The following is a 24,589-nucleotide window of genomic DNA, read 5'->3' on the forward strand; positions in this document are numbered from 1 at the left end:
CCATTAAAGTCTCAAATGTTTTGTGTTGATGTGGCGGATGGCAGAACCTATTTAGAGCAGGCAGGTTTGTGGGGTCTGGGGTGCCCCCCTCCCTGCCCTGTAACAGAGGGAGCTGGGAAATGCGTATAAGAAAGCACTGATATAGTTTCAAACTAATGCCCACAGAACTTGCTGTTGGATTGACTGGTTGTCATTAAAGAAGGAAAGAAATCATAGGTGCTTCTAGGGGTTCCACATTTGCACTTTGGTAAATGGAGTTACCATTACATGGATATTGAGAGTGGAAATAGCTAGGGTTTTGTTGTTGTGTTTTTCACTTAGATTGTTAAAAATATTACAAGTAGATCACCTTTCCCAGTAAAAGGAAAACGCGACTGGAAACATTCACAGGATGGAAACTGGGTGAAACCAGATCCCAAGTCCTCCTCGAGTAGGATCTTATGGGAACTTACAGTGAGGAAGACCTAGCCACAGTTCAGACAGAACAAAGAAAAAAACAAAATCCAAATGAAGTGTTAAATTTTATAGTCTTTAATTAAGCACATAAAACTATACTATTTAATATACTTTTCCATGAACTTCTTGTGAAATTCAGATCGCAGCACATCATTCACAAATCTTCTGTCTTTCTTCTGACCATGGACACCTTTGGCGCAGTTCTTGAAAACAACATCGTCACCCCACCTTCTGTTGACCTTGAAGTTGGCCTGAGGCTGGGCTGGGCCAGCCAGATTCAGGAGAGGGTTTCCCACCCGGAAGTTTTCCAGACGAATCAAATCGTTTCTTCTTAAGCTTTTTGTTCTTGTTCCTCCCTGGCCCGCCCTTGGGCTCTTTCTTTTTAAATTTTTTTCTAGTTCTGCAAGAAGAGCTGCTATATCATCATCACTCTCCTCTGCAACATCTTCATCTCCCTCCACTATCAGAGGATCATCTGTACCGAGGCTCGCAGCGGGAAGCTGGTCTAAGCGAGGCTTCTTTGACTTCTTTGACACTGAAGAGGAGTTCGTCCTTTCCCGAGATGGACGACCTCTATTTTTCTCGCTCCCTCTCCGCCAACTCCCTCCGCAAGTCGCAGTTCCGAACCTCTTCAGGGGCATCCTGAGCAGTTTGTCTGTATTTTATCTTTGTATGGGAAGGTAGGTCTCTGCTTGAATAATGCTTTGAGAGTTAGCTCAAATCCCCTTCTCTTTTCTCTCTTCCACCTCTCGCGGGTTCAAAGGTTGGCCTTGCCCGGGTGGTCATCTTTTGGGGCGCCCTTGGCTCCGGAGGCCGAGGTCCTACCGGGTCCCGAAAATGGAAACAGGTAGATTTTAAGGTAGCAGGTGATTGATTACAAATTCAAAGATGTTTAAATAGTGTTTGAGGGAAAATCATTTAAAAGTGGTCCAGGCAGTGCTGGAACCTGCAGGCTGGGAAGGAAGGTGAAACTGATAGAGTCTATTTATAGGTTCTTGTGAGGCAGTCACCTCACAAAACCTTTTAGGTTCAATTTCCTGGTAAGCAAAATGGGATTAAGTGGCTTTAAGAAGATTAGGGAGGATTACGAATATGCAAATGAGAAGCTGCATATTAAATTACCACCCGACCCTTGTGGCCCCCATTTAGTCCCAGGAGATTCTCTACACCTCAACTAGGACCTCTGATCTCACTGAGGTCCAGGCTTCCCCACCCTCCCTCCTTGGGGGAGGAGCCACCAAGGCTCCTGGGTGTGGTCCCAAGAGCTACCCATGCCCCCTCAGTGGTCTATAAATACCCTGGCCCCATCAGAGACTTCACATACTGCTGTGGCTTCATAGCCTGGCTTCATAGCCCATTCAAGGAATTGATCTCAGAGGCCCACCTAGGCCCTCCCACAGCCGCTGAAGTCCTGGGATCCAGGTAAGCAGGGAGCTGGGACTAGGTTGGGTAGGAGGCCAGAGCAGGTAATCACCTTGGCTTCCTCAGTGCATGCTCTGATAGCATTGAGATCACACCTCAAAGGATATTCATTCTCCATCTAGGTTATTTTTATACACTTCCCTTTTATTTTGGTTTCCAGTTCCATTGATTTGAGGGTAAGTAATTTTATAACCTTATCCATAGCTGACAGAAGGGGAATCTAACCCAAATTAAGGCGCTTTTGTCCTCAAATCCATACACACTTTCTAGTACTATTCAGTACTTGTGGATTTGATGTGAAGATAGTTGGGATTTTTGGTGGAAAATGGTAATCAGTGATCCCCTCTAAATGTGGTGGTAAGCAGAGTCACAAGAAAATTAACCTTATTTTCTCATCCTCAGGACCAAAGAGGCCCTTTAGAGCCTGGCTGACTTGTGACTAGAGAATTGCTGAGCTTGGCTCCACATCCTCTCAGCTGCCTGCCAGCCCAAACTCCTGAGGAAACCTCCTCAGCCCAGCCCAGGCCTTCACACGCGGCCCAATGGAGGTCCCAGCAACCCTGGCAGCGCTGCAGGCAGAGGTCTACTGTCCCATCTGTCTGGACTTCCTGACAGACCCCGTCACCATCCTGTGCGGCCACAACTTCTGTCGCTCATGCATCCAGCAGTCCTGGAAGGATCTCCTGGACAGGTTCCCCTGCCCTGTCTGCCGCTACCCACAACAAGAGAGGCACTTCAGTGCCAACCCCCAGCTGGCCAGGATGATTGACTTGGTCAAGCTGGTGCACAGCAGCAGCAGCCAGAGCAGGCAGCAAGAGAAGGTCCTGTGTGAGCGGCACAACCAGGTGCTGGGCCTCTTCTGTGAGGATGACCTGGAGGTGGTGTGTGGCCTGTGCACCTCTGACCACCAGGGTCACCTGGTGAGGCCCATGGAGGAGGCCGCCTCCCACCATAGGCAAAGGCTCACTAATTATAGGGAGGTCCTGAAGAAGCAGGTGGCAGATGTGCAGAAACTAGTTACTATTCAAGACAGAAAACTAGTGGAGCTGAGAGAGCAGGCAGGACACCGCTGGTGGAAACTAGCCTCAGAATTTGAGCACCTGAACCAGTTTGTAGAACGTGAGCAGGAGGCAGCCATGTCCAAGCTGGCCGAAGAAGAGAGGGACATTCAGCAGAAAATCAGTGCCCGCATAAGGACTTTAACAGAGCACATTTCCACCCTGAAAGGGCTACTCAAGGAGGTGGCAGAGAGGAGTGTGATGTCAGAGGTGAAATTGCTGAGGGATATCAAGAGCTTCCAGGTCAGGTGTCAAAGCCTGGAGGCCCCAGCTGTGAGCTCCTTCCAGTTAAGGTGGGAAGGCTTCAGTCTCCCTCCCCTGTATTCTGCTCTGCAGAAGATTATCCAGAGATTCAGGGAGGAAGTGACTCTGGATCCCCAGACAGCACACCCTAACCTGCTCGTGTCCGAGGATCACAAGTCTGTGACATTTGTGAGGAAAAGGCAGAAAGTGGCCCGGAATCCGCAGAGGTTCGTGGCTGAGACCGCGGTGCTGGGTGTTCAAGGCTTCCGGGGAGGCCGCCATTACTGGGAGGTGCAGGTGGGAGACAAGCCTGAGTGGGCCGTGGGGCTGTGTCCAGACTCCCTGTCCAGGAAGAGGCAGAGGCCCCTGGCAGGTCAGGACACGCGCTGGACCCTTGGGCTGTGCGCTGGGGCCTATGTGGCAGTGGGCCGCGTGTCTGTGCCTCTGGCTCTGAAGGAGAAGCCCAGAGGGGTCGGCATTTACCTGGACTATGAGCTGGGCCAGATTTCCTTTTACAGCGTGCAAGACAGGTCCCACATCCACTCCTTCAGGGAGACATTTTCTCAAGTGCTCAAGCCTTACTTCTATGTGGGTTGGGATTCTCAGCCCCTCACAGTCTGCGCAGGAAGAGATGATGAGCCCTAACACCTTAAAAGTTGCAGGAGAATGAGAAGAGACAGTTCCAGGAGATAATTTTCAGTGGGTCCCTTCAGTCCTCCTGAGTGAGGGCGGGGGCGCTGAGGGGCAGACACTGGCCTGTCCAGAGTTTCTTCAAATGTTTTTATGTGGAAGGTAGGACTGGTTTCTTCATGCAGAGCAATAGGACGGTTGGTTTATGGCCATAGTAATAAAGACAGGGTCATCCTCCAGGGATGGTCCAGCAGATTCTTCCCTCCACAACAGACTTGGGATTTCCTGGTATATCCTACATGACTCACCTGGAACAGAAGCTCATGTCTATCGCAAAAGGAAAAATGAAGTGAGGTGATTTCATCTGAGTTCTGAAGTTATATTTATATCCTGACATAATTGACATAGAGAAGGACCCATCTTTGATGCTATTTTGCTTAAATACCAGATTTTCTTGGTTTTCAAATGTTGGGGATCAATAAAATTTTCTGTTTGATTTGGAACAGTGCAGCGTGGATTGTTCCTCTCTCCCTGGAGAGATTTCTGTGTAGGGCAAGTGACTGCCACCTTCCTCTCCTTGATTGCAATGTTGCATTGTGTTTCTTCTATACTTTGTTTAACATGGATTTTTTTTTAGCTCTAAGGTTCATAACTTGTTTTGATTTGATTTATTATGAAAGGAAGAATCAAAACAATAATAAATTCAAACTCAAGGGTACTATTTGAAAAAAATGAGATTATCTCTTTCAGAGAGCAGCTCCAAGAAACTGGGAGGACTTGCCAGAGCAGTTGCCTCTGGGGGCCGCCATTTCCTGCCCCCACCTTGGCCTACAAATCCTAATCTCTGAATGGGAGGGGCCAGCTAGGAAATACAGGGGGTGATTGGATATGCATTGGGGCAGGAACAGATAGGTGAGAGAGGCACACGGAGGCTGGTCCTTGGTTCTGGTGGCTTTAGAGATATGGCAGAGACAATGGCGGTTGTGAAGATTTTTTAAAAACTGGAATGATATTCTGAGAAATAAACTCAGACACAGATAAACTTTGAGAAATTTAGAGAAACCTAGAAATAGAATTACAAAAAAATCTCTTGTGGAAGACACTATAAAGCCAGTTGCTCCCACACCCGGTTACCAGGTCTCCTCACCGCCCTCCAGCACGGCCATTCTTTACTGTCTTCTCTAAACTCCCAGAAATACTCTATCACGTACAAATAAACAGAGACACAGAGACATTTTTATTGTAGTGTTTAGTTGTATGATGTGCACATGCTCTAAATGCTGTTTGCACTTTGCAACAGATTTTCATCTGCTCTCACTAGAGGTGAGAAGTGTAATGTGTCTTTGGTTTTTTTCCCATATCCACCTACATTGATCCATTGCATCTGTTGCTTTCAGCCTTCACTTGTAAAGCTTCACTTTCAGCTTCTCAATGTAAAACCAAAGGACAGAGATTATAGTGATATTTCTACATTGAGAAAAGTCTGTATAAACATCTGTAGCTAAAAATTATATAAACACAAACAAGTGATGTATTTACACGTTTAGAAATATTTTTATTTTAGAAGTTCAAAGAAATTATTCTATCCCCATGCCTTCCTCATGACAAATAATTACAAATAATAATTACTTCCCTACTTTATAAGTAATTATAGGAAAGAAGGGCAAAAATGGACTGTAATAGTTGCTGGAATGCAAAAGACAAATACCCTGGGCTTCCTGGGATGAGAAAACCCAAGAATGGAAGAGGTATTATAAAATATCCTAAGTAATCTGTTGCTATCACCATGGGAATAATCCACTTTCCGAGTTTGTCCAGATTTGGAGGCTGATGAGGCCCCTCTCACCTAAAAGTCCAGGGGAGGCTGACAATATGCCCATGGAGCAGGGTAGCTTGTGGATGGGCCAAGTGTGGCTTGAGAGTGCAGGAAATGAACGTGGCTTATTATTTTATCATCTTACTCTAGTTGCCCTGGCATGAAGCCAGGGACAAGAGGAAGTACCTGAAATACCGGAGGGTGCTGCGCAGGGCCAAGGGCATCAGCCCTCCTGCTGTGCAGCAGCCTCCTGCTGCTCAAGAGGAAGCTGGTGTCCTGCCATCCTCTGAAAATCCCCATGGTGGGAATTTCCAGTGTCAGCCAAGGAAAACCTTTGAGACAAATTAATGGAAGACTAACTGCAAAGTTAATGGAGGTCTAAGCAAAAGCCTTGAGAGCATGGTTGTGAATCCACTGCAGTGGCTGTGGGCAGCCGCTGGCCTGAGGGCTGCAAGGAGTCCCAGGGAGACACACTGAAGGTCAATGCATCTAAGAGGGAGACTGTAACTCATCCTTCGCCTCACTCTTTCTGGCCTTCATTCTCACCATCCTGCTCTGAAAGCCACAAAGCAACCTGGAGCTGCAGATGCCAGCTGGTGACGCCAGCTGGTGACTAGCACTGGGCACCTTGGTCGTCTCCAGGGCCTTCCTCACCATGGACATGTGTGTTTTTCCTTCCCTGTCTTCAGGGATCATAGCCATTCACTTCCACCCCAGGTCATCTTTAACTCCCCTTCCCATTTCTCCCACTGCATATAATTTGTGCTTAATAAAGGCTTAATTTATACTAGTTGTTTGGAAATATCATTTCATTTATACATAAATTAAATGTTTCTAAGGCACTCAAAATTGTAGCTCACATGATTTGATTTCTGAAAATGTAACACTTTTTCACATACTTTCTTTTGTAAATATATTCTAAATACATGCATATGATCTAAACAATATTCTTGTGGGGAGTTTTTCTTTGCACATTAGGTTCAGAATCAGCAATTATTTCCAACGCAAAGAGGACTGGGTGCCACCTAGTGTTTGACTTCTGCAAATATTTACCTCACACATTGAAAATTCTATTAAAACCCTTTTTCTCAAAACTGCGTTTTGGAAATGCTTTCCATTTAATGTATAAATAGTGACAAAATAAGATCATGAATAGCATGCACATTATCTCAAAATTGGTATTCAAGTAGCCATATGAATTTTTTTTTAAGATTTATTTATTTATACAAGAACTGGGGTATGGGCCAGATGTGCAGGAGGATGAAAGGACTCACCAGAGACAGAGCGGGGAACAGAACAGGCAGACTGATGAAATACACTGCTGAGGGGAGTAGCGGGTGAGACAGGAGAGGTCTGCAGCGTGATGTGGGATTCTCGCCCGGTGGCCGAGATCAAACCCGTGCTGCAGAGGTTGTGGACAGCTTCACAGTGCGGCGCTCAACCGCCTGTGCCACCAGGGAGGCCCTGCCACATGATTCTTAAAGATGAAAAATGAAAAAAAAAAAAGATGAAAAATGAACCTAATCATTTTTTCCTTTAAATACAGATTTCTATCTCCCTTACTAAAATTATATCAAAATCTCAAAGGAAAAGCTGGAAAATTGGGATAGAAAGTTGTTGTGGAGTGTAGGACTGTCCAAACTCAGGCATAATAATAATGCAAAATGAGTGAAGGGCAAATAATTTATTGAAATCATTCATTTACTCACTGGAAGTGGTCAAAGTAGGGAAGGCAGCAATGAATTTTTATGATGCATTTTACACATCAGCTCTTTTACAACAAAAGAACATGTTGAGTTTAACATTTCATTTAAGAGAATTCAGCATCATCAACTTTTAACAACACAAAATTACTATAGAGGCAAATTAATCTGCCTTAACAAATTGAAGAAATTTGAATTTAACAAACTGAAGAAATTTTAATCTTTTGTGTGTCACTCCCAAAACCCAAAGTGATTATATTAATTCATAATACCAATTTCTCCAAATTGATCTAAAGCTATCTTTCAATATATTTTCAAAATTTATATTTTAATAAAAGTTTATCCATTGTCACATGGCTTCAGTGTTTTTTAAACTGGAGGAATTCCCATTACTTTTTTCTTCAAAACTTTTCTAAAGGATAATTGATAAACAATAAACTGCCAAATTTTAATTTTCATTGACCTGTGTGTAACCCATGTAATCATCAGCAACATCAAGACTAAGAAAATATCCCTGATGCCCATATGTGTTCCATCTAAACAGTGTTCCTGCTCAGCCCCCTGTTTTATCCTTATGACTTTGAACTTTACAAGAATGTCAGGTCAGTTGTCAGAATGACAAACCCACTTTCTAGATGAGTTCCGCTTGATAAACTCTAATGAAATATCTTTGGCCACAAAATTACACAGGCAATGTGTTCTTCCCACTCTATGCCAGTAGGGGGCACACATACCCTTTTATCTTTTGGTTTGAGGGGTGACATGAAATGTCTCCAAAGTGAAGGCGCCTTTCCTTTCGTAATACAAAGTTGTTTGTGGATCTAATGCCTTGTTCCCTAACCAATTTCCCCCAAGACTTTAACAACCAGGTAGGATTCATTCAGAGAGACAAACATTTCCAACTAACATACCTCTGTTTATTTTCTGGTTAACAGCATAGAGTCCTGCCATTGAACCAAAGCTACAGGGCACAGTAACTAATGCAGTTCTTGCTAGATCTTCACTAACAGATTCTCCTTATTAGTCATAATCCCTAACTATCTGTTGCAGCCTTGTCTGGCAAATCAAATCTTTCATAATCTCCTCCATAAGGTATCACGGAGCAGCTTTAAAACTTAGGTGATGCCAAATTTGATTACCATTTCAAGATACTCTTTAAAACCTTCACAGCCAGTCAGTCAGCTGCATTATGCAGAAAGGTGTCCTGTGCAAGGCTGGTCCCGGCTCCTTGTTTAGAGCTGACTGTGGAATGCTCTGCTGTGTGCTAACTGCTGACCCATGGCTCTCCCAGGTGAAGAGGGAACTTCTGGTGGAGCATCTCCTGCAGGCGCTGAGGGCTAGCAAGGCAGTGTGCTGCTGCCTCAACCCCTTGTGCATCAAAGGAAACAAGAGATGGGGGCAATGTGCTGAGTCCCCTATTCTGCTGCTCTGCTGCCCCTGGACCAGGCAGGCTGTTACATTCTGATTTGTTCTGGGTGTACCTTTTGTCCCAAGAGTCCCTTCCACCAGTTCCTTCATTTCTTGCAGAAAGGAGGCCGGAACCTGAGTTGTACAACTGTGCCCTTGGCTGGGACACCATATTCTCTACCTGAGTGCGAGGCAGCTCTGGAGTCTGTCTCTATCAACCACCACTCTATGGTGGGCGCATTCTATGGTCCTGGGATAGGTCACAGTAGTCGGGAGGGCGCAGAAGCTAACGGGGAGAGTCAAACAGACCCATAAACTTGAGGTACAGAGTCCCTCATTCTATTGCCCGGAGTGGGGGTGCAGACTGAGAGGCCAGGATGACCCCGGGCCCCAGCTCCACTTCCTACAGGGAAAAAGAACTCACATCACTGACCTTTCAGATTTCTGTGTCTTCATCAGCAATGATTGGATTAAGTGGCACTGGAAGCCAGGGGGGATTACAGAGGGCAAATGAGTCTGCAGATTAGCACAACTCAGGGCACAAATGTCCCATTTCTCAAAAAACTTCCTGCCCCACCCTCCTAAACGACCCACCCCCAGCTCCAGCATCATTGAACTAAATCCACTCATCTAGGTAGGTGCCACCCTCCCTTTCCAGGGAGGGCGGGGGAGACAACACCTTTGTAGGGTGGGGCGCAGTAGCTCCACCCACCTAGCAGGCTATAAGTAGCCTGGTCACACCAGAGACCCTGCACTCTGCTGCCAGCCTGGCTTCAGACCCCTTCCAAGGGACTGACCTCAGGGACCAGCCTCACAGACCATAAGCCCTGCCAGAGTCAGTGGAGTCAGCAGCACAGGTAAGGGGGAGGCGGCACCGGTGCAGGAGGGAGGCCCAGAGCAGAGACCTGGCTTCCTGATGCCCACGGCTTTGGTGCTGAGATCGCATGCCAGAGGCTATGCAGGCTCCATTTAGCTGGTTTTTATAACATTTTTTTTTTTTTTAATTTTCTAGAGGCATGTCTTATTTATTTATTTATTATTTGTTTGTTTGTTTGGTTTATACATGCACTGGGTACAGTCAGAAGCACGGGAGGGTGAGAGAATTCACCAGAGCCAGAGCGGGAGGCAGAGCAGGCAGAAGGACCGAAGTACACTGCTGAGGGGAGCAGCGGGCGGCAGGAGAGGTCTGCGCACCATGTGGGACCCTCCTCCGGTGGCCGGGGAGCAGCCGGGGATTGAACCGGCACCGCAGAGGCCGCGGGCAGCTTCGCAACCCAGCGCTCAACCGCTGCGCCACTGGGGAGGCCCATTTAGCTGGTTTTTAAATAGTCCCTTCTAATTTGGTTCCCAGGCCCTTTGATTTGAGCATAAAATCTTCCCTGAATTCCCAGAGGAGGTGACTGAGTGGAGAGGTGGCCCACTAGAGTGGGGCTCTAGTGCCAAAACCCATACTCTCCCCAGCCCCTTTCAATCTCTGGGGTTGACATGGGCTGGTTGGGATTTGGGGGTGGATGGATCACACAGAGGTCTCCTTTAAAAAGGGTGACGAGCAGAGCACAGGGCAAAGTAGCCTTATTTAACTGCAGGAATCTCTTCTCATCCTCAGGACCAAAGAGACCCTTGAGAGCCCGGCTGACTTGTGACTAGAGAATTGCTGAGCTTGGCTCCACATCCTCTCAGCTGCCTGCCAGCCCAAACTCCTGAGGAAACCTCCTCAGCCCAGCCCAGGCCTTCACACGCGGCCCAATGGAGGTCCCAGCAACCCTGGCAGCGCTGCAGGCAGAGGTCTACTGTCCCATCTGTCTGGACTTCCTGACAGACCCCGTCACCATCCCGTGCGGCCACAACTTCTGTCGCTCATGCATCCAGCAGTCCTGGAAGGATCTCCTGGACCGGTTCCCCTGCCCTATCTGCCGCTACTCACAACAAGAGAGGCACTTCAGTGCCAACCCCCAGCTGGCCAGGATGATTGACTTGGTCAAGCTGGTGCACAGCAGCAGCAGCCAGAGCAGGCAGCAAGAGAAGGTCCTGTGTGAGCGGCACAACCAGGTGCTGGGCCTCTTCTGTGAGGATGACCTGGAGGTGGTGTGTGGCCTGTGCACCTCTGACCACCAGGGTCACCTGGTGAGGCCCATGGAGGAGGCTGCCTCCCACCATAGGCAAAGGCTCACCAATTATAGGGAGACCCTGAAGAAGCAGGTGGCAGATGTAGAGAAACTAGTCACTATTCAAGACAGAAAACTAGTGGAGCTGAGAGAGCAGGTGGGACACCGCCGGTGGAAACTAACTTCAGAATTTGAGCACCTGAACCAGTTTGTAGAACGTGAGCAGGAGGCAGCCATGTCCAAGCTGGCCGAAGAAGAGAGGGACATTCAGCAGAAACTCAGTGAGAATGTAAACGCCTTTACAGAGCACATTTCCACCCTGAAAGGGCTACTCAAGGAGGTGGCAGAGAGGAGTGTGATGTCAGAGGTGAAATTGCTGAGGGATATCAAGAGCCTCCAGGTCAGGTGTCAAAGCCTGGAGGCCCCAGCTGTGAGCTCCTTCCAGTTAAGGCGGGAAGGCTTCAGTCTCCCTCCTCTGTATTCAGAGAGGATTATAAAGAGATTCAGGGAGGAAGTGACTCTGGATCCCCAGACAGCACACCCCAACCTGCTCGTGTCCGAGGATCACAAGTCTGTGACATTTGTGAGGAAAAGGCAGAAAGTGGCCCGGTATCCGCAGAGGTTCATGGCTGAGACCGCGGTGCTGGGTGCTCAAGGCTTCCGGGGAGGCCGCCATTACTGGGAGGTGCAGGTGGGAGACAAGCCTGAGTGGGCCGTGGGGCTGTGTCCAGACTCCCTGTCCAGGAAGAGGCAGAGGCCCCTGGCAGGTCAGGACGTGCGCTGGACCCTTGGGCTGTGCGCTGGGGCCTATGTGGCAGTGGGCCGCGTGTCTGTGCCTCTGGCTCTGAAGGAGAAGCCCAGAGGGGTCGGCATTTACCTGGACTATGAGCTGGGCCAGATTTCCTTTTACAGCGTGCACGACAGGTCCCACATCCACTCCTTCAGGGAGACGTTTTCTCAAGTGCTCAAGCCTTACTTCTGTGTGGGTCGGGATTCTCAGCCCCTCACAGTCTGCGCAGGAAGAGATGATGAAGACTGAACTGGGACTCTGCTCCATTTTCTTCCTGTCATTTATGGATAACCAGTTGAAGTTTGTAGATCTGTCAGTAAATGTAGCAACATTTTTTTCATATTCATTAAAATTAAAATCATGAAAAAATATGTTGTGTTTGTTTGTTTCTTTTTGCTTCATCCAGAATTATGATCTTGGGGACAACAGCAGAGATGTGGAATTGCTGTTTGTGAAAATCTGACACTGCCAGTTATAAAATGGTCACAGGCTCCTGGATCCAGATCTTCACTACTGGAAAGCCAATAGTTGGAGAGATAAAAGTGGGTGGGAGGAATCAGGTTTAATTCGGAGCCTCATGAGGAAGCAACCTGTGAATATGCTGGAATATTCTCCATAAGGCCATCTCCTGGATTGGGGAGAATCAGGGACTTAACAAGGAATGCTACGAAGGGAGGAAGGCTAAAGAAAATCAGAACTTTCAAGATATCATAAGTAGCAGGAATCCTTGGATTATCCAGGGATTTTCAGGTTCTGCAAGCCCCTATTTCTTTTGTTTGTTCTGACAGGTCAGTCATGGTGCTGGAGGGCATATTTTTTTTCTTTAAGATTTATTTTATTTACGTATAGAAGAGCTGGGGTGTAGACCAGAGGTGCGGGGCATGGGGAAGGGGGAGAGGATCTGTCTTCATTCTATCTCCATCTTGGTCTCAGTGGGTTTTGCCAGGATTTCTATTTTTGTCTGCAAGAAAAGATAAAGAGGACGAGAGCAAGGACGAACAGGGCCAAGGGGAGGAACTGTGGTGTCACCCTGGTGGCTCTCTCAGAGCCCCTACTTATGGTGTCCATTTACATTCAACCTATACATCTATATTTTCCCTTTGACCAAATGTTTCAGGTGATAGAACAGATGTAACCTCAGGGAGACTGTTCTCAGCCATTTCGGTGTATAAAATGACCCTTTTCCAGTGCCAGTAGACATGTCTACATTTGTTCACAGAAATATTCTACTGTTTGTAAAGTACCTAAAGGTTTCAGGTGAGAGAGAAGAGGCAGTTTCAGGGAGACAGTCACCTTTCTGTTGAGTGGGGGGAGGCACAGACCTCCGACTGTACTTACAAATGTGTTTTTGTGGGGAATACCTTGGAAGGCAGAGGGAGGTGTCTCCATGTAGAGCAAAGGGCTGACTTGTTTATTGTCCAACCTAGGAAAGATGTTGTCATTCCCCAAGGCAAATGCCAGGTGGATTCCCTCCTACTGGAAGGGATTTGGACCTTGTTGATTATCCATAGTGTATCCTGAAATTGTTCTTGCCTGAAAGAGAATTTTCAGTCTATCGTAGCAAGAAATTTTGATGGCCAAATGAGGTAATTCATACAAATATTGTGACATTATTGTAGCATCTATTTCACTGAAGATTGAAGTTGGGCCTAAGTAAATTTAAGGAGACTGCAGACTATGGAGGACTATGATGGCCCCAGATCCACTTTCTGATTAAGAAAACATCTTTGCTCTGGTGATCTTTCTGATTTCAGTTTCCTCATCAGCGTTGATGGGATTAAGTGGCATTGAGAGGATTAAGGCAGGATTACAGACTTGCCACATGAGCACAATGCCCCCCCCCCATCTGGCCTGATTTAGTCCCAGCCACACCCTGTCCACCAACCAGACATCTGAACATCCTCTCAGCTCCAGACCGGACCAGCCCTCCCACTCAGGGGAGGAGCCACCAGTATTTGTGGGTGGTGCCCTAGTGTTCCACCCACCTAGTCATATATAAATACCCTGGTCACATCAGAGACCACTCTAGCTGGTTCCAGACTAACTCAGACCCCCCTTCAAGAAGATCTTCCTGAGAGAAAGGCCCAGCAAAATTGAAAAGAGCCCAAAACCACAAGCTCAAGGTAAGCAGGCATGTGACAATGAGGACCTGGGGAGAGCCCTGGCTCTCTGAGTTTTCTGGCCCTGGCAGGGATTGAGCTCATATTCCAAGGAGGATCCAATTTCTATTTGCTTATTAAAGCACCTGCCATTTATAATGATGGCCAGTGCTAAAATGAGCTTTGCCTTGAAAATTCATGCTGAGGAGATGCCCATATTCCAACTTGTCTCAGTGTCTGCGGAGTGGGCATAAAGTGACAGGGGACTGGTGACTGATATCAGTCTGAGGGTTGGTGACTGCCTGTGACAGAGCTCCCGGAAGTGTTTGTCTGAAAGCAGATGAGGAATCCGCTTCCAGAAAGTCTCATGAATGATGCTGATGAATAGGTAGGGAGTCGACAGTTTATGAGGCCCAGTGTTCCTGCTTCTCTGACCCAGTAGGAAGGACAGGGGCCAGGGTGGGGCAGTGAGTAGGGCATGCATTTCCTGTGCAAAAGGAGTTTCAGAGTGGGGATCCCTGCCAGAGCTCCTCATCCCAGCCCATGAGTGAGTAAATGGGAAACTGGCCCATGCGAGGGGGGCGGGGGGGGGGTGGGGTGGCGGGAAGCTACTCAGAAGAGGTGCTGTTGGCAATCATTTTGAAGACACTTCCGACTAGGAGGTACATGGGATGGGGTCAGGGGAGGACAGAGCATGTGAGGTGTATGAGGGGGATGTCCAGTTGTGGCTCTGGTCTCTGAGAGATAGTGGTAGCAGATGGAATCCTTGTTTTTTTTTTTTATTTTTTTAAAGATTTATTTATTTATGCATACAGGAACTGGGGGTACAGGCCAGAGGTGTGGGGGTAAGAGGATTCACCAGAGACAGGGTAGGGAACAGAACAGGAAGACTGAAATACACTGCTGAGGGGAGCAGCAGGCTAGTCAGGAGAGGTCTGCTGCACCATGTGGGTACCTCCTTGGCCGAGGATTGAACTCATGCTGCAGTGGCTGCATATAGCTTCATAGGTTGCATCTTAACCCCTTGTGCCACCGGGGAGGCCCAGTAGCAGATGGAATCCTTATGCCTGGCTTTGCTCTGTCACCACTAAATTCATCTGAATGGGGGATTTGCCTGTGGTCAGAGGAGTGGGGACCTACAGACAGATGGAGTTGGAATGGAAGGAGGTTGAGGGCAGCTTTGAGTCAACTGTAAAGACAAAGGATCTCAGAACTTTGAACTAAAGGGAAAGAGAAACATGAGGCCCAAGGAAAACTATAAAGCAGTGATTGGTTTGTGGGAACCAGGAGCAGTGACACATTGACAATAATGGTTAGAAGCATTAACATCTCTTATTAGCACACATTTTTACCCTAAAACAAAGTAGAGAAATAACCCAAAACCATGAACATACGTAGAAAATTATGTCCCCATGTCTCCCTCTATATGTGAAGAAAACCTTTTCCACAAGGCAATAATTGCAGTACTAGAGAAGAATATTTTTAAAAGATTTCCACTATTTATTTCCACTAATTATTTTGTTTTAGAAATATATATATATGTATGTATCAGGAAAATAAAATAGATACTATTTGTCACTGATATACAGCCCCTTCATTACTTTAACATATACAATTCTTTTTCCCTTGTTATTTATTGTTGAAGAAAACTGATGGACTGTCCAGCTGATGCCCTACCTAGACATACATTTCCACCACTTCTGGAAGTTGTGGCTCATTCCTGACAAAGTGGACACACTAGTCGAGAAGAACGTGAGTGAAGGTGACTGAGCCAGGGGATCAGTGATTGTCTGGGCCCTGTCTCCGCCTGGAAGCTGATTCAGAGAGAGGAAGGAGGACAAACACGCTCGTGGGATTACAGCTTCCTGGAACCCTGGGAAGACCTGGGGAGAGTAGGTGCCGAGGAGACAGCTGCTTCTCACCTCCCCCAGGGGCTGGAGGACCACGACTTGGTGGAAGGTGTTTGCCCAGAAAGCGCCTCTTACACAATGGCCTTTGCCGCCTGCCTGGCTGAGCTCCAAGCAGAGGCCAGCTGCCCCCTCTGCCTGGACTACCTGAGACACCCAGTGACCCTGGACTGCGGCCACAACTTCTGTGGCTCCTGCATCCGGCAGCGCTGGGAAGACCTCCAGGACATCTTGCCCTGTCCCGTGTGCCTCCAGCACTGCCTCGCCGGGAGCCTCAAGAGGAACACCCAGTTATGTCGCATGGTGGACATTGTCAAGCAGCTTCCCGCCGAGAGAGGCCCAAAGCAGGAGGAAGGGGCCCTGTGTGAGAAGCACTGTCAGGTGCTGAGCCTGTTCTGTGAGGAGGACCTGCAGCTGCTGTGTCCCCAGTGCGGGGTGCGCTCTGACCACCGCGACCACCCGCTGACGCCCCTTGGGCCAGCTGCAGCCAAGCACAGGCGGCAGCTCAAAAGCTACATGGAGCTTCTGAAGCATCAGGTTGAAGTGGCTGAAACAGAGTGTGAAATGCAAATTTGCAGATCCATTGAACTGAAATGGAAGATGGAAAGCTTCAGGGAAGAATCACGCCCTGAATTTGAGGAACTTGGAACTTTCCTGAAAAAGGAGCAAGGGGCGATTCAAGCCCGGATGCTCATAGAGGAGAAGATCATAGGCGGAGAAATCGTGGAAAACAAGAGCCGGCTGTTAAGCCACCTGTCCACGCTGAAGAATCTGCTCACTGAAATCCCAGAGAAGTGTCTGCAGGGAGACCTGGAGTTACTGACAAGCGTCAAGAGGCTCCAGAGCAGGTGTGAGCTCCTTCAGTCTCCCGCAGTGATTTCCTATGAACTCCAGCGAGAGAGTTGCCCGCTCCCTCCGCATTACTTGGGCCTGCAAAACATCATGAGCGCCTTCCAGGAAGACTTGACCCTAGATCCGGCAAAGGCCCACCCAGGCCTCATTGTGTCCCAGGACAGAAAAACTGTGACAGTGAGAACACTGCCGCCAGGCGGCCTCGGGGGCACCCGGGGTGCTCCTTCTCACCCAGGGGTCCAGAGTCGGGAGGGCTTTGATGCTGGCAGGTGGAAGCCAGAGGCACAAGGGCCTGGTGCCTAGGTGTGTGCAAAGAATCCTTCTGCAGCAAGGCTCCGAGGTCACCGTGCCCGGGCCCTGTGTGCTGGCAGTTTCAGCCCTCGCTGTGGGCGCGGGGTCCATGGGACCCAGAGCAAGTTGTGCGGATTGGGGTTTTTTTGGATTATGAGTTGGGGGAGCTTTCTTTTTTTGACCTGAATCGCAGGTGCTATTTGTATACATTCACTGACCTGTTCACCGAAAAACTGATGCCCTATTTCTCCTTTGGGCCTTCCTCAAAACCCCTGACACTCAGCTTATTGTCTTAGAGGCGTGATCAACTACCTGGAGGTGATATTGTATGAGTGTATTTCTTCTTTGTTATTGAGAGGCATACTGACAATAAAGATTTTCACTCCATTTTCCCTGTTTATTGAAAACTTAGGATTTGTCCTTTTTCCCTTCAACCACAACTGGGAAGCTGATAAAAAGGCCCATATGCATCTTCCTTTGTAGCAGGTGGAAGACACACTGTTAGGGATAAAAGAGGGCTCTCTCACACACCCCCAAGGACTCAGATGCATGTCCGTCATCCCACACTCCAATTGGGGCTGTGACTTGATTTTAAAGACCTGGCAGTTCTGGCAGATCTGGGTCTTTTAACTACAGTTTCCTCTGGACTGGAGAAGAGGGAGGGGGATGTTCCAGTTAGTCCCTGAGTCTAGAGGAGTGACTGGAACAGAGTCTGCATAATTAGGAGCCACCCTGCCCCATCTAAAGAGGGGAAAATTTAAAAAAAGCTCTTAAGGGCCTCCCTGGTGGCTCTGATGGTTGAGCACCAGACTGTGAAGTTGTCCACAGCTTCTGTAGTGCAGGTTTGATCCCAGCCAGTCCGGGAGCAACCCACATGGCGTGGCAGACCTCTGCTGACTCGCCCACTGCTCCCCTCAGCAGTGTATTTCGTCAGTCTATCGGTTCTGTTCCCCGCTTTGTCTCTGGTGAATCCTCTCACCCTCTTGAACCTCTGCCCTGTACCCCAGTTCTTGTATAAATAAATAAATCTTAAAAAAAAGTTAAAAAAGAAAAACAAAACCCTCCTGCTTTACTGTTCATGGCAGCTCTGCTTTCTGAGACTGCCTGCCCCTCTGGCCCTGTTCTATACTATCCCTTCCTGATAAACTCTGTGGCTGGCTTCATTCTGGAGTTTTGTGAAATTCTGTTTTCAAGAGACACTAAAGGCCTTCAGGTGTCTCCATCTGCAACAAAACCCATGAGTCCACAGTAGTTCTGGGCAGTCACCCAAACTTCCCAATAACCCCTTATGTGCCTCAGCCGGTCTCTTCACCCCACATTCCCAGGCTTTTTGGGATTGACTCTGTCAGCCTTCTCACTCCCCCATAAACCTCATTCTGGGACTAATCAACATTTTCACAACCTTCTGCTGTGTGTATCACAGCGCCAGTGTTGACATTGGAAACATATGTGGTGGGAGTGGGGGGAGCCACCCTGGCTAAACAAGTGGGTCTCAGTAACTGTGATGTTGGCAACTGGTGGAGACTTGGAGGCCACCATCTGGGTGGGCTCCCCGGGGGCTTGACTGGAACTGGCTCTGCTGCCCAGGTAGGTGGGCACATTCTGCTGTGCCTTTGGTGCCGCATTTGTGGAGTTCTCCAACCAACCACAACAGTAACTAACCACAATAGTAATCATATCTAAGCTTGTGTACTTGTATATAACATTGTATTTCTGGACGGACTCAGAGACAGTTAAATATGGCCGCGCTGGAGCAGAATGAGGAGACCTGCTGGCCTGGGATGTGGGAGCAGTTTGCTTCCAAGTGACACCTCCTTTATAAGTGATTGTTTCTAAATTTGTCTATGTCACTCATTCTTTAAAAAGTCTCTGCATTGGGCCTCCCCTGGTGGTGCAGAGGTTGAGCTCTGGGCTGCGAAGCTGCCTGCAGCCTCTGCAGTGCCAGTTGGATCCCTGGCCGCCGGTGAGAGTCCCACATGGCGCACAGACCTCTCCTCCCTCGCCCGCAGCTCCCCTCAGCAGTGTATTTCGTCAGTCTGCCTGCTCTGCTCTGGCTCTGGTGAATTCTCTCACCCTCCCGCGCTTCTGACTGTACCCAGTGCTTGTATAAATAAATAAATCTTTAAAAAAAAAAGTCTCTACAGCCAATAAATCTAAATAATGTTCACTGGGTAATTACTACCATCCTTAAGGAATCCCCTTATGCTGATTTGTGGCTGGAGGCAGCACCCACATGAAGGACACCCTCAAATCCCACCGTCCCTTTCAGTTCTTTGGACAGTCAGATCTTTGTGGTAGGGCCTCCAGAAGTATCCTTACATAAATAAACTTGGAAAGTTATTTTTTATAACTACTTACTCCATCACCCTCCCTCTTACCCTCAGAGCCCTCAGGCTGCTGTGTGAGGATGTCCAGTCACACTGGGCACCTCAGACCGTGTGAAGCCCAGCTTGGCTGTTCTCATCAGAAGTCAGTCAGGCTCTAAAGTGACTATTTGATCTTGAGGATGAAAAAATATTCCTGTAGGTATTTGTTCCTTTTCTTGCATCCGTGCACTGGTTAGCAACCCAACACAGTGTCAAACACAATAGCCAGAATCCTTTCCTGTGTCCATTCTCAGAAGGAACACAAAATTGCACCTTATCTCAGTTTTTGAATAAGTAAACCTTCGTAAGGGTGTCCTTTGCTAATTGGCTAAATTTTAATAATTTTTATTTTTCTATAATCCAGGTCTCTTTTTTCATACCTACCATGGGTGAGCTCGCAGAGAATGGGTTCCAGCAGCTCAGGCTCCTCTCTGTGGGATCTCACAAGCTGTGCTTGCTTCTCTGGGTGGAACAGGCTGGCGCTTCCTTTTTTTTTTTTTTTTTTTCTGATCTTTTTCTTTCAAGTGTTTCAGGAAATTCTCTGGGCTCTTGGAGAGCTTTGTGTGCCCAATATGAACATGAATACTCTTGGCAAGAATCCTGCTCCTGTTTGTTTCCAATACCCATTGCATGCTGGGTAACATTGTAGACACTCTAGTGTTAACATGCTAACGTGCAGGGCATTCCTTTTCCAAAAGTGCCCATTCTCTTCATGTCCACAATGTCGCCTTTCTTGCAGGTTTGCATATCTGTGACCAAAGGAGCACCTCCCTGTTTTCTTAAAGAGTAGTGGGGCCTCTCTTCTTCCCCTGTGTGTTGGTTATTTTGGTGACTTACTGGAAGATGATAGTTCCTTTTCTAATTTTTTTAAGACAAGACCAGATGGACTAGTTGGCTAGGTTGCCATAGGAAAATACCAGACTTGGTGATTAATACAGAAATGAATTCTCCAGAGTTCTGGAAGCTAGAAGTTCAAGATCATAGTTCAATATCATAATTTCTCATGAGGCTTCTCTTCTCATGTGGACTTTCCTCTGCATAGACATCCTTGGTCTCTCCCTTTCCCTCCCCCGGCAGGGAGAGAAAGGTGTTGACCAGTTGACCCTAGGGAGACATGCAGGCAGAATCTCTTTCCAGGGAGGGGGGCAGAATAAACTGCTGACTGCACTGCTCCAAATCAAAGCATACAATTTTATGAACTGCAAAATTTGAAAACAAGGTAATCTGTCATTTAAAGCAGACACCATCAGAGATGGATCCTTATCATTTGAATTACGTCATTTATATGTATCAGACCCCAGGACATCATCTCACTTGATCTTCCCAATCCCTGGGCATGAGACCAAAACTTCCATGTTTTAGATAAGTTGAATTCCCAATACACCAGGGCCAGTCAGGTAATGCCAAGCCCTTTATGATGGGAGAGAATCTGTCTGAACTTTCATGGAGAGAGATACTATCTTCCTCACCTTGGTTATAAAAAAAACTGCCCTTTGTGCTTCCTCAAGATTCCAACTCACCTTTCCTGGTTGTCGGTCCCCAAAATACTACAGAGGAGAGTGCATTTGGCCCAACTGAGTCCTTTGAGAGACACACTGAGAACTGAGTCCCACCTGACATTTCTCCTTATGTGACAGGAAAACTTGTATGTGTAGAATATGTGTAAAATGCAGGGTATATTGGGGCAGTGGAAGTTGTATGCATGGCAATTGAAGAAATTCAGAAACAAGTAAGTCACTTTTTTGGGGGGGGGATGTTAACCCCATATCACATCCTTATGGAAATAAAATGAAAAAAAAAAGAAACAAGACAAGAAATACTTAGTGCATAATTTTAATTCAGGTGAGTATAATAAAAAATGTTACTATGCTCATGACAGGTATGCAACTTCAACTTATTATCCATAAATGACAGGAAGAAAATGAAGCAGAGTCCCAGTTCAACCTTCATCATCTCTTCCTGCGCAGACTGTGAGGGGCTGAGAATCCCGACCCACACAGAAGTAAGGCTTGAGCACTTGAGAAAACGTCTCCCTGAAGGAGTGGATGTGGGACCTGTCGTGCACGCTGTAAAAGGAAATCTGGCCCAGCTCATAGTCCAGGTAAATGCCGACCCCTCTGGGCTTCTCCTTCAGAGCCAGAGGCACAGACACGCGGCCCACTGCCACATAGGCCCCAGCACACAGCCCAAGGGTCCAGCGTGTGCCCTGACCTGCCAGGCGCCTCTGCCTCTTCCTGGACGGGGAGTCTGGACACAGCCCCACGGCCCACTCAGGCTTGTCTCCCACCTGCACCTCCCAGTAATGGCGGCCTCCCCGGAAGCCTTGAGCACCCAGCACCGCGGTCTCAGCCACGAACCTCTGCGGATTCCGGGCCACTTTCTGCCTTTTCCTCACAAATGTCACAGACTTGTGATCCTCGGACACGAGCAGGTTGGGGTGTGCTGTCTGGGGATCCAGAGTCACTTCCTCCCTGAATCTCTGGATAATCTTCTGCAGAGCAGAATACAGGGGAGGGAGACTGAAGCCTTCCCGCCTTAACTGGAAGGAGCTCACAGCTGGGGCCTCCAGGCTTTGACACCTGACCTGGAGGCTCTTGATATCCCTCAGCAATTTCACCTCTGACATCACACTCCTCTCTGCCACCTCCTTGAGTAGCCCTTTCAGGGTGGAAATGTGCTCTGTAAAGGCGTTTACATTCTCACTGAGTTTCTGCTGAATGTCCCTCTCTTCTTCGGCCAGCTTGGACATGGCTGCCTCCTGCTCACGTTCTACAAACTGGTTCAGGTGCTCAAATTCTGAAGTTAGTTTCCACCGGCGGTGTCCCACCTGCTCTCTCAGCTCCACTAGTTTTCTGTCTTGAATAGTGACTAGTTTCTCTACATCTGCCACCTGCTTCTTCAGGGTCTCCCTATAATTGGTGAGCCTTTGCCTATGGTGGGAGGCGGCCTCCTCCATGGGCCTCACCAGATGACCCTGGTGGTCAGAGGTGCACAGGCCACACACCACCTCCAGGTCATCCTCACAGAAGAGGCCCAGCACCTGGTTGTGCCGCTTACACAGGACCTCCTCTTGCTGCCTGCTCTGGCTGCTGCTGCTGTGCACCAGCTTGACCAAGTCAATCATCCTGGCCAGCTGGGGGTTGGCACTGAAGTGCCTCTCTTGTTGTGAGTAGCGGCAGATAGGGCAGGGGAACCTGTCCAGGAGATCCTTCCAGGACTGCTGGATGCATGAGCGACAGAAGTTGTGGCCGCACGGGATGGTGACGGGGTCTGTCAGGAAGTCCAAACAGATGGGACAGTAGACCTCTGCCTGCAGCGCTGCCAGGGTTGCTGGGACCTCCATTGGGCCGCGTGTGAAGGCCTGGGCTGGGCTGAGGAGGTTTCCTCAGGAGTTTGGGCTGGCAGGCAGCTGAGAGGATGTGGAGCCAAGCTCAGCAATTCTCTAGTCACAAGTCAGCCGGGCTCTCAAGGGTCTCTTTGGTCCTGAGGATGAGAAGAGATTCCTGCAGTTAAATAAGGCTACTTTGCCCTGTGCTCTGCTCGTCACCCTTTTTAAAGGAGACCTCTGTGTGATCCATCCACCCCCAAATCCCAACCAGCCCATGTCAACCCCAGAGATTGAAAGGGGCTGGGGAGAGTATGGGTTTTGGCACTAGAGCCCCACTCTAGTGGGCCACCTCTCCACTCAGTCACCTCCTCTGGGAATTCAGGGAAGATTTTATGCTCAAATCAAAGGGCCTGGGAACCAAATTAGAAGGGACTATTTAAAAACCAGCTAAATGGAGCCTGCATAGCCTCTGGCATGCGATCTCAGCACCAAAGCCGTGGGCATCAGGAAGCCAGGTCTCTGCTCTGGGCCTCCCTCCTGCACCGGTGCCGCCTCCCCCTTACCTGTGCTGCTGACTCCACTGACTCTGGCAGGGCTTATGGTCTGTGAGGCTGGTCCCTGAGGTCAGTCCCTTGGAAGGGGTCTGAAGCCAGGTTGGCAGCAGAGTGCAGGGCCTCTGGTGTGACCAGGCTACTTATAGCCTGCTAGGTGGGTGGGGCTACTGGGCCCCACCCTACAAAGGTGTTGTCTCCCCCGCCCTCCCTGGAAAGGGAGGGTGGCACCTACCTAGATGAGTGGATTTAGTTCAATGATGCTGGAGCTGGGGGTGGGTCGTTTAGGAGGGTGGGGCAGGAAGTTTTTTGAGAAATGGGACATTTGTGCCCTGAGTTGTGCTAATCTGCAGACTCATTTGCCCTCTGTAATCCCCCCCCTGGCTTCCAGTGCCACTTAATCCAATCATTGCTGATGAAGACACAGAAATCTGAATGCTCAGTGATGTGGGTTCTTTTTCCCAGTAGGAAGTGGAGCTGGGGTCCGGGGTCATCCTGGCCTCTCAGTCTGCACCCCCAGTCTGTGCAGTAGAGTGAGTGACTCTGTACCTTCAGGTTTAGGGGTCTGTTTGACTCTCCCCCTTAGTCCCTGCACTCTCCTGGCCACTGTACCTATCCCAGGGCCGCAGAATGCTCCCACCCAGAGAGGGGCAGACTCAGACCCTGGAGACACAGACTCTGGAGCTGTCTCGCACCAAGCAGACAGTTGTGCAAGTCAGGTTCTGGCCTCCTTGTCTGTAAGAAATGAAGGAACTGGCAGAAGGGATCTCTTGGGACAAAGATGCACCCAGGGCACCTCAGAATGTAATAGGACTCCTAGATCCAGGGACAGCAGAAGCGCAGAATAGGGACCTCAGCACATCCCCCTCTCCTGTTTCCTTTGATGCACAAGGGGTTGAGGCAGCAGCAAGCTGAATGAGCCCCACTCTTTGCAGGCCCGCAGCCCACCCTCATGCTCAGGAAGACAGCAGGTCCTCTCCACCTGACTCTACCGCACGGTCTGTTACGTAATTCACTCCAGTTCTCTCTCCCTCACCTCTCTCCATTCACTCCATGTACTTGTCTTTCAAATGAAATATTCATCATGTTCCTTAAATAATGCAGTGACTTTCATAACTCTTGGAAAAGAGAAGTCTTTGCCACATCTGTGAAGCCCTGCAATTCTGTACCCTGCTGTTCTCACGGTCAGGCTCCAGCCTCCTGCCCCTCCCCGAACACTCAGCACAAAACATCCTCCTGCCACAGGGCCTTTGCACAGGCAACTTTCCTCCATGGCAGCCCTAGTGAACCCACACTTTATTTGCTCCCTTATTTTCTTCAGATCTCAGGCTAAATATCAATTTCTCTGGGTAGCTCTGAAGCTCTGACATTCTGCAACACAATTCATTTTTAGCAGCCAATTCATGAGGTGAATTGTAACTCAGAATTGATTGCAGAGATTCATCCACATCTTTATAGATACCAACTGGCTTATTTTCTAACAACCTATAAATTAATAGAAAGTGTACTGAAATGATGTATAGAGATGTTTTTTTTTTTAAGATTTATTTATTTATTTATTTATA

General features: G+C 48.4%; 4 protein-coding genes and 1 pseudogene across 5 annotated transcripts; 3 read left to right on the top strand and 2 right to left on the bottom strand.

The window, feature by feature from the left end:
* Positions 1–554: 554 nt before the first annotated feature.
* On the bottom strand, positions 555–1,242 carry LOC311178506 (spliceosome-associated protein CWC15 homolog; annotated as a pseudogene). The gene has a single exon. The product of its transcript is annotated as a spliceosome-associated protein CWC15 homolog (transcript).
* A 1,178-nt stretch (positions 1,243–2,420) lies between these two features.
* On the top strand, positions 2,421–3,824 carry LOC311178848 (tripartite motif-containing protein 75-like; the record flags this gene model as incomplete). Its single annotated transcript, XM_084245577.1, has 1 exon — positions 2,421–3,824. The coding sequence occupies one exon, from the start codon at positions 2,421–2,423 to the stop codon at positions 3,822–3,824; it is 1,404 nt and encodes a 467-aa protein (XP_084101703.1).
* A 6,657-nt stretch (positions 3,825–10,481) lies between these two features.
* Positions 10,482–11,879, top strand: LOC311178849 (tripartite motif-containing protein 75-like; the record flags this gene model as incomplete). The annotated part of the gene is made up of 1 exon (XM_084245578.1): positions 10,482–11,879. One exon carries the CDS (start codon positions 10,482–10,484, stop codon positions 11,877–11,879), a length of 1,398 nt encoding a protein of 465 aa, XP_084101704.1.
* A 3,838-nt stretch (positions 11,880–15,717) lies between these two features.
* Positions 15,718–16,791, top strand: LOC311178850 (tripartite motif-containing protein 75-like; the record flags this gene model as incomplete). The annotated part of the gene is made up of 1 exon (XM_084245579.1): positions 15,718–16,791. One exon carries the CDS (start codon positions 15,718–15,720, stop codon positions 16,789–16,791), a length of 1,074 nt encoding a protein of 357 aa, XP_084101705.1.
* A 4,293-nt stretch (positions 16,792–21,084) lies between these two features.
* On the bottom strand, positions 21,085–22,488 carry LOC311178090 (tripartite motif-containing protein 75-like; the record flags this gene model as incomplete). Its single annotated transcript, XM_084244471.1, has 1 exon — positions 21,085–22,488. One exon carries the CDS (start codon positions 22,486–22,488, stop codon positions 21,085–21,087), a length of 1,404 nt encoding a protein of 467 aa, XP_084100597.1.
* Between the last annotated feature and the right edge of the window lie 2,101 nt (positions 22,489–24,589).

Source organism: Talpa europaea (genome assembly GCF_964194135.1).
Source record: "Talpa europaea genome assembly, chromosome: 10".
NCBI lineage: Eukaryota > Metazoa > Chordata > Mammalia > Eulipotyphla > Talpidae > Talpa > Talpa europaea.